Below are 9604 nucleotides of genomic sequence, written 5' to 3'. Positions count from 1 at the left end.
AAAAAAAAAACACACTAAGAAACTTCTAAAGCTCTGCCGTCCAGTAAGGTAGTCACAAATGCTTGTTACCAAGCATTTGAGATGTGACTGGTCCAAATTTGGATATGCTCCAAATATAAAATATACCCAAGACATCAAAGATTTAATAATGAAAAAAACAAAGTAAATATCTCAACAAGCTTTTATATTTGTGACATGTTGAACTAATAGTATTTAAACATATATTATAAAATACATGATCAAAGTTCATGTCATCTGTTTTACTTTCATTAGTGTGACTACTAGGAAATTTCAGTTACGTATGTGGCTTACATTCTATTTCTATTGACAGGACTGTTGTAAAGGTTGTATGTATATCAGGCAGAAGATGATCTGCATTAGGGGCCTGAGATGGAAGGAAAATGGAAACCGTAAGTAAAATCAGCCCCACATTGGTGGTATAAGCCATAATAATAAAACCTATTGTGTGGTGCTACTAAAAACGCAAGGAGAGAATAAAATACTAGTCAAAATAGATGAGCCTTGCATGATGTGCTCAAAATAATTTAGGAGGGGGGTAAAACTACTAACTTTATGTATTGGTAAGTTAAAAATGAATATTTAAATGTCAAGGGTGACCATTAAATAGAAATAGAATGTTTAACTTTCAAACCAGCCAAGGGGGAAAACCGGAAAATAACAAAAATGGATGCCAAAGGAGAGAAAGGCCCTGCATCCAATAATGCAGCTGGAGTTGCAGCCAGGTGGCTGGGGAGTGGAGCCTGCCTGTGTCCTTAACTCGCCTTCTGCCTTCCCCGGGGCCGCTCGTTGGACCCCATATTAACTCATCCCCCCAAGTACACCTTCAGGATGCTTACGCTCTGAGAGAAATGACATTAGGGACAGTTTTTGAACTCTATAAGAAAGTCCCTGGGTGGCTGTAAATAAAACTACGTATATGCTTTTATTTGGTGCAAAGAATGAAAACAGCTGAAGTTGTGAATTCAGCCTTAGAAAGTGCTTTCAAGCATGATGTGGAGATTAGTAAATAGTTCACCTAAATCATGATGCCTCTTTCGCTTAGTCATTACGTTTCTATTTGGTTTGCAAAGAAGGTGGAAATGACAAATAGGGTGAGATTTGTAACAAAAATGAAAACATGTTTATAAAATATTTCTGTTACCTGCCATGGGAATATTTGAAGGTTCTGTTTGCTGTTCTGTGTTGCTGCGATGCATTCTGGATTCAGGATTCCACACGCACACTTCTCTTCATTTGTGGGGACAACATGAGAAGCAAAGTCAGGGCCTTCCAAGTCAAACATTGGGCTTTATCCATGGTGCTAACTACTTGAATCTGATTCCTTAATGCCTATTATTTTGAGATAACTCATGTAGACATAGAGCAGAGTGAAATGAAAATCACCTGCTATCGGTGCTTGTGGGTTAGCCAAGCCACTGCTATGACCCAGGCAGGCTCCAGCCTGGAGGGGAGAACCACAACTCCTCATCTTAAATAGAAGAGGTGGCCTTCCAAACGTTATTGTGGGAGAACGAGGGGCGATGTGGGTGGGAGCCCACAGGGTAGGAGGAGAGACCACCTTTTCTCATTTCTCATTTGACCGAGAACTCACCACCTGGGATGCACGATTTGTGGTCCTGGCCCAGCTTATACCCTTTTGCACAGCTGCACATGTAGGATGCCTGTCCCGGCTGGCAAAAGTGTTGACACCCATCAGTCCTCAATGGGTGACATTCATTTTTAGCTGGAAAGGAAAACCAGGAATGCTAATATGGAAACAGTAATTTTTAATCTCCTTGCGCTTTGGGTTCTGGCTTTTCAGTCCAATTGTTCTTATTCTTTTCAAATTTTTGACTCTTCATATAAGTATCCTGTATTCAGGAATGTGCATGGAGAAGTCAAAGGTTCAGTGAGTGGCAGCCCTTTATTTGTTATCAAGAAATGTAATTTGGTCATGGAAGTATCTGCATTCATGTTGCAAAGATATCTGTCCATTTTCCTAGCTGTATGTGCTCTCTCATAGTCATCTTTTACTTCCTGGTACAATACCTACACTCTTTACATGGCTCTTTGAGGTGTGGATGTGGGGTGGAAGGAGTCTAGCGTGACCTATGCTGGTGGTTGGGCATCTGGGATGGGGGTAAGGGACATGGATGGGGTAAAGATGAAAACCTTGCTTTGGCCCGTGTTAAATTTGGAATGTCTGCAAAGCATTATGTGGGGCTTTCAAGGAGGCAGTTGGAGTAGAAGGCTGGACTTCAGAGGAGAGATCTGGGCTGTAAATAATATTTTTCCCCAGAAAATTGACCAGAGTTATTGAAAGGATTAAGTGAATTTATTTCCATATCTGATCATCATTAATAGGAAATTGGTTTCTCCCCACCCCCACAAATAAATTTTGCATTTAATTTATTTGTATTTAAGGAATATGAGTTCATGCAGCTGTAAGCCTCAGCTGCAGGGAGTGTCTTAAACCCATGCCTACCTCTGAGCCATCCTGTGGGTGATGCCTTCTCATAGACTGACCCTCCAGATCCTATCACCCCTGCTTGGGATCTGTCAGGTTCCAGGAATTCCCAAGAGTAGATTGTAAATGGTTTAAGTGGGATGGGGTGGTGGATTTGGAAGGAAGAGGAGGGGACTCTAATCCATGGAAACTGTAGGGAGGCACGTTTGGGAGGCAGGAGGTCTGTTCACAGAATGTGATTTCCAGTGGAGAATTCGGTTGGAACTGGGTTCTCACAGGCACCCTTTTGCTCACCCCAATAGCCCATCTCTGTGCCATTGGGTCAGGGTGGGTGGGTCGGGGCAGGTGGGGGCTTACCAAAGGCACAGTCCCTGCCCTCATAGCCCGAGGAGCAGGTGCAGGTGTAGCTGCGGATGTTGTCGTGGCATGACCCGTTGTTGAGGCAGGGCTGGGAGACACACGGGGAGCCACCTGCAGAGAGGGATGTAAAACCCTTGTATAGGTGGCATCACCTGGGCTCTCCTGACATTCCCTGCCCACACTGCCCAGGACACCAGGAGACTGGAGTGGGCTGCCAAGTGTCCTGCATATGTCCCCCAGGGTCCCACCAGCCTTTACATTCCTCCTCCTTCCACTGTCACTGGCTGAAGGGGAACTCCTCCTGCAGCATGCCCACAAGCCTGGGAGGGGTAATTGCCTTCCTCAGTTTAACTGGGTCCTGACCCTTCAGTATGAGGCCCTAAGGAAACCTCAGGGCCACTTAGATAAGAAGAGCCACTCAGGTTGGGGGACCCTCCACCCTCTGCCACCTAAGACCCACAGGAGCTTCATCCTGATCCCAGGGAACCTCGAGGACTTTCCCACCCTTGTCCTTGTCCTCGGGGAGTGCCAGGCCCTTCCATTGGGTCAGGGGTCCAGGAGTCAAACGTTTGAAAGCTGGAATCCACTGGCTATCTTGAGCCAAGTGCCTTACCTCATCTCAAGGAAAAAGAAGAGGAAATAATCCTGGAGACAGATGAGAAAAACCACGTACCCATATAGTTTTTCCAGAATTCATCCTGTAAAATGAAAAGATAAAAGTACTGTAAAACAGGTTATCTGTCTTAAAGGTGAGAAAATGTTACTTTTATCCATTTAATAGAAAAATACTAGCTGAAACAAAAAAAAAAGCAAAATTCTTTACTTAATATCCTATTTCAAATATATGGAACATATTCTTTTCAATATGTATTTACTGAGGCTTGCATTTTTAACCTACTTAACCTACTTGAGGAAGGGAACATAATAGTCTACAATGTGGTACAAAATCCGTAACCACGGCTTCCTGAGGCCGCCCTTCCCCACCTACAGGGGCACAGCCATCAAGTCCTTCCTCTACAGAGTGCTTGATGTAGAAGCCAATTACACAATGATTAAGAAATGAAAAGTGTGTATGTGTGAGGGAGAGGTTAGTTTGGGTAGAAGTATCTAAATTTAGGAGAAGTACTCAGAAGTAAAGCTTAGAAAGTAAACATGTAAGTAATTGTAGCTCCCCAGTCATACTCGGACTTGTAACACGCTGAATGATGTCACCAACACAAACTAAGAACACAATTTTTCCTTTACCAGGAAGTTTGGGTTTCTCATAGTTTTACTGAAGATGGTCTATTTCAGAGGCGTTCTCATATATGAGCATTTAAGAAATTATGATTTAAAAAATAGTTTTAAAAGGTATAAGAGAAACTAATCAGTGTTCTACTAAGAATCCACCTTAAATATTGCTACTTGTATATGTAAAACTAAGAAATCTTTATTAAATATTTTCCTATTCTAAAATATTTACACACAAATATTCAGCCTCTCAGGTTTGACTTGCTTCTCTCTCTTCTGATAAGCTAATGAGTAAGAATGGTTTGCCTCTACTGTTTAGAGTATACATATAGTTGCTTTTAATCCAAATGATAGATTATTACTTAATCCAAATTATAGATTATGAGAGCCTTTCTTATTATGTAGGCACCCTAGAGAGGATTTTTGTTACTTAAAAATTGGTTGACGTATTAAAAAATTAGGCCTCTTTTAAAAACGTCAAATTCTGTCAGAGTCATGACAAACTGAGTGATGTTTGTGATAAGTAAATGTAATCAATGTGCTAATTTGCTTAATCTAGAGAAAGCGTTTAGGTGTGTGGGACTGAGTTAGCATCTGGGTCTCCCATGTACTAGATGTGGAAAGTTATTTTACTTCTCTGTCTCTGTTTCCTTGTCTGTAAAATTAGAATTAAGTCAACTTCACAGGTAAGTAAACAGGTTATTCATTTAGCTTCATCTCCTTGAGGAATTATGCTCTTTAAGGCAGCAGAAATGTGAATAAGAAAGTGTGTAAGTTCACTTTGGGGCTACATACAGCGGTCACGTCATTTTCAAATACTTCTCTTGCTTCTTCATAGACACAAATTTCTTCATAACATTCTTTTTCCAAATTTCCTTCAAAGAACTCTTCCAAAAGATAGGACTTAGCACGCTTCCATCTTACCAGAACTTCATTTGCTTTTGAGGCAGAAAGAAACGCTACAGAGGAAGATAAGAATGTAGACACCGTCAACATGGATGGACTTACCTAAGAATTTCGATACCACCTTCCTGGGGGTCCAGGTACACGGTGCTGTGGCTACCTGACATCTGCCTGTGGCCTGGCCACCACTTTTCCTCTCCTCACCAGACCCAGCCCTCCAGGATCTGCTCACCATGGTGTCTGCAGGGCCACCCACCCTTGTTCACACACGTGGTAAGAGCGCATTTTATTTTTGTAGAGTGCATGGACACCCTGATGAATTAGGGGCAGACACTAACATTTCATGGCGAGATGACCCAGGGCTCAGAGAGGCCAGACCTCATCAATTCCCCATGGTTGGTTTGGTGTGAATATTAACCTGGAACAGGCCATTAGTTTCTTCTTTCACTTAGACTGTATTTGGCACCTGGTGTGTACCAGGCTTGATATTACAAAAATGCAAGTCTCAGACTCCATCCTCACATGTTTTATGATTTTGTCCTGGACAGACACATTAACAACGATCACAATATCACATATTAAAAGCTTTAATAGTATTCAAATAAAGGGATAAATTCTGCCCAGGGCAAGAAGGAGGGTTGATAAGGCCTCACGGAACCACTGCCTCTCGACATGGGCATTGAAAAGCAAGCCGACTTTTGACAGGAAGAATTCCTGGAGAGGAAGGAACATTATGCCAAAGGCAGGGATTGTAAAGTTAGAGTGGCTAATGTGTTGTAATGAGTAGACCCAATACATAGCCATTCAGACACAGAATGTTACTTCCTGCTGGGTAACTGTCACACAATGACAGTCCCAGCCTTCTTCGCTGTGGCCGCTCATCCCCGGGCACCAAGTGCAGTCAGCCTACAGGTGGGAAAGTCTGGGGGACGTGCCTGAAAGTGGCACACAGGACCCCCATTCACATTCCATGGGTGATGGTGACATGGCTGTGGAGGCTTGGAGATGCAGCCCTGTTGAGCAGGTGCATTGCCTGCACCATGGGGGTTGAAGATAGATGTGCAAAGACAGTCTTGGTCTCTGCCATAAAGCAACATGGGTGCATGGGGAGGGAGTGGGAAAGCATGGTGGGATGTGAAGCTAGAAAGGTAGGCTCAACTCACCCAGCAGGTATCTACTGAGCAGCTTCTGCAGGCCAGCAGGGGCCAGTGCTTAGAATTCAGCAGAAAACCAGACAGACCAGTCCTGGCCTGTACAGTGCTAGGACCTCACTGGGGACAGGCATTTAACAAATCATCATACACATAATGAGCAGAGATTAGGAGCAGTGCAGTGTGGACCTGTGAAAAGTCAGAGAGCTGCAAAGACAACATGGGCCACCAGGAGGACCACTGCCAGAATGTCACAGGCTGCAGGGTCAGGGATGGCATCCCTGAGGATGGGGCTTTTCCACTGAGATTTGAAGGGTGAGTAAGAATTAGCTTAGGAGTGGGGAAGGGTGGGAAGTGGAGCACATTTTAGACCAAGGCAGAGGCCTGTTCTGCGAGAGGAAGGCAGGGAACAGCATCGTAGACCTGGACCATGGAGATGAAAGGGGGTGGAAGTAGGGTTCGAGAGGGGCTGTCCCCAGTCGTCAATCTCTGGCATAGAAGAAGAGGCCCCAATTTCTAGCTGCCTGGAAATCTTCTTGAAAGACAACTGGTGTGGCCATTGCTTTGTCCCTCCCTCCATTCTGCTGCCTGGGACATAGGTGATGGCTGGAGCTCTAAGCGCCATTCTGAATATGAGGATGAAGGTCACATCACGGAGGACTGAATGGTGAGCCTCCTTGTAAGGACACCAGTCATTGGATTTAGTTCCCATCCTAATTGAGGATGGTCTCTTCTTAACTGATTACATCTGCAATGACCCTATTTCCAAATAAGGTCATATTCTGAGGCTCTGGGTGAACATAAAGTTTGGAGGACACTATACAGATGGTACCCACAGATTTCTCCACTGTACGAGAGATACTTTGGGACTGTGAGTGTCCTGTTACCCACTAGTCGTTAACTGAACGGTTTCAGCATCCTTGGTTGTTTTTCCTGAATCAGTTATTACCATTATAATGGCAAACTAGTGATTATATAGCTCTCATTTCTTCCGCATTTACTAATTGGCATTCTGTTGTGAAGAGAACTTTTCCTTCTCCCTCTTTTTATGAATTTAACTGGGTTAAAAATTTGAATTAATGTATTTTCCATTTCAGAAGTTCTATTTGGTTCCTTTTCACATGTGTTTGAACATTTTAGTATCTCTCATTTTCTTCTCATATTTTTATTGCATGTTTTTTTATTTTGTGGTCTGTGTCTGAACATTGAGGCCTGCTTCTATTCCTTTCCCTGCAGGTTCACGGTTGTCTTGTTTCTTTGTGTGTTTGGGGATGTTTTTCTTTTACTATGAATGGCCCGTTTTCTTCAGAACGTTAGGGGTTGGAATTACCTGGGGCCCAGAATGAAAGTGGATTTCTCCAGAGAGTATCTCTGCCTTCCTTTCTCAAGGCGGGTACTTCCCATCCAGGTCGACGTGACACCAGATTGCTGGGGTTTCCAGACCATTGGGCCAAACCGTAGCGACTGATTCTTGGGAGGTGTTTTTCTTTCTGTACCCAGTGCCAATATCCAGTCGGTGAATTTGTTTCTCGTTCCTCTGTGTGGAGGGCCGAGGACTGTCTACTGGGCTGATGGGTCTCCCAGGGCTATGAGGTTCCAGGTTCCAGCAGAAATCTGAGGGTGACAGTTCAGTTCATGCTCGCTTTTCTTTTCTTTTATTCTTTGACTTCTGTGGATTTCTTCCCTTTGTGTCAGTCCAGTGATGCACATATTTAAAATGACATAAAACATTTAGTCTACGTTCAGTTTTTATCAGGAGGGGTTTTCTGGGTATCTGATCCACAGCCCTTCTAGAACTGAAATTTCACAAATCCTCATTTTGTTTCAGCTACTGTGATTGTTTTATGGTGTATAAGGTTATATACAGTGTTGTAAACTATATAATGTTACTTGTGGGTCTCTCCTACTCACAGACAAACTGAACTCTAATTAGCACAACATGTTAAGAGTTTTGGATTTTATTCTAAATGTTTTAACTGGAAGAGGAATATGACCGGCTTAGTGTTTCCAAACCATGCTATTTGCTGTGTAGCGTGTGCAGTTGGGTAAGGACGGGCGAGATGCTGTGGGCCAGTTGGAGGCTGGGCTGGGCTGGGCTGTGCTGCCCAAGGGGACTGCGTGAAAGCCCCAGGTGTCAGGAAAGTGTCCCAGCACCACATTTAAAACATCAACACCAAGAGGTTAAAATAATTTTAGTCATATACTTATTTAACCCAATAGATCCAAAGTATTATTTTAATATACAATCGCTGTTAAAAACTATGAATTCCAGTTTACATTCTTATTTTGTGCTAAACCTTTGCAATCCAGTGTGTTTTGAACTCACAGCAGTCTTACCTCGGACCTGCCCTCTGCTTCTAGGGCTCTGATGGTGGCTGGCAGTGGCCAATGTGCTAGGCAGGAGGGGCTGGGAGGCCGCTGAGGGCCGGGAGGGTGATTGACTCCGTCTGACTGAAGCTACCGGGGAAATGAAGCTGCATTTACAAGGCTGGGAGAGCAAAGGAAGGGAGGGCATGGCCCCAGTTTGGGTCAGAATGGGAAGGAATGTTAAGGAGGACAGTGACAGATGGACCCACGACAAGGCTTCCAAGGTCTAGAGACCGAGTGCCTCCACATACAATAATTAATGTCTTGATAAATATGAAATGAAGACATTTTAAAACGGTGACAGGCCTCATAATTCCTTCAAAAGGAGAAAGTCAAACGAGTTAACTTGCTGAAGTGGCTGTTGGAGCCTTTTCTCCCAGAGAGTAATGGCTGGGCTCTTACTTCCTGAGCTGACTGCCACAGGGACATAAAGACACAAACTCTCCCCAATCTTCCAGCTGCCTCGTGTTGGAGCAGAGAGTCAGGGAGCCTCCTTACCAGGTCTGTCTTAGGTAAAAGTGCAGTCGCCATGGGGTCTGGGGATCCCTGGGCCACAGGTAACCAGGCCGTTTGATTCACAGCTTTATAGTTGGTGGTGGAGGGTTGTGGAGGGGATGGGGTGCGGCTTCTGTTTCCCCCAGAGAAGCTGCTGCGAGGCTGTGCCACCCCCCCACCCCGAGGTCAGCCTGTCAGCCTGCCCAGTCCTGGGCCCCTCCATCCTGAGCTACTCACTCAGTTTCTCACATGCCTAATTCTTCCTGGACATTGCCAACATATTTGTCATGAATGATAAAGAGACCAGGAGGGCTCTTTAGGGGGCTGAGTTAAGACTAGGCTGGTCACTCAGGGCCTCCTCTACCCTAGGAAACACCCACTTGGCCAAACCCACACTGTCAAAAGGGACATGGTTAAGAAGCAAATGCCTACCTGAGGGCTCGGCGCTCTGAAGGGCCAGGAGGATCAGCAGCAGCTGGACACAGCCCGCCATTCCCACTGGGCTGCTGAGGGACAGGTCTGCCAACACGGAGGCCAAAGTCCACCCTGGGCCGTGCTCACAACACAGGGGGGCTGCTTACAATGACCACCAGCTCTAAAACATGTAGCCAAGCAGGAGACAGAAGCCAAA

General features: G+C 44.7%; 1 protein-coding gene across 2 annotated transcripts in view; it reads right to left on the bottom strand.

Moving 5' to 3' along the window:
• Positions 1-9604, bottom strand: part of PROZ (protein Z, vitamin K dependent plasma glycoprotein) — a 15410-nt gene extending 5806 nt beyond the window's left edge. The window contains exons 1-7 of one of the 2 annotated variants that reach the window (XM_019644771.1): positions 9406-9604; positions 8449-8568; positions 4853-5016; positions 3501-3525; positions 2825-2938; positions 1613-1744; positions 1163-1248 (exon numbers count right to left, since the gene is read on the bottom strand). In XM_019644771.1, coding sequence (XP_019500316.1) covers positions 1163-1248; positions 1613-1744; positions 2825-2938; positions 3501-3525; positions 4853-5016; positions 8449-8568; positions 9406-9466 — 702 coding nt within the window. In that variant the 5' untranslated portion in view covers positions 9467-9604. The remainder of the gene's footprint in view (positions 1-1162; positions 1249-1612; positions 1745-2824; positions 2939-3500; positions 3526-4852; positions 5017-8448; positions 8569-9405) is intronic. The other variant, XM_019644772.1, reaches the window with a different exon arrangement.

This window comes from Hipposideros armiger, unplaced genomic scaffold (assembly GCF_001890085.2).
Source record: "Hipposideros armiger isolate ML-2016 unplaced genomic scaffold, ASM189008v1 scaffold_91, whole genome shotgun sequence".
NCBI lineage: Eukaryota > Metazoa > Chordata > Mammalia > Chiroptera > Hipposideridae > Hipposideros > Hipposideros armiger.
Note: the sequence above shows the minus strand (reverse complement) of the source record. Positions and strands in the feature narration are given on the sequence as shown.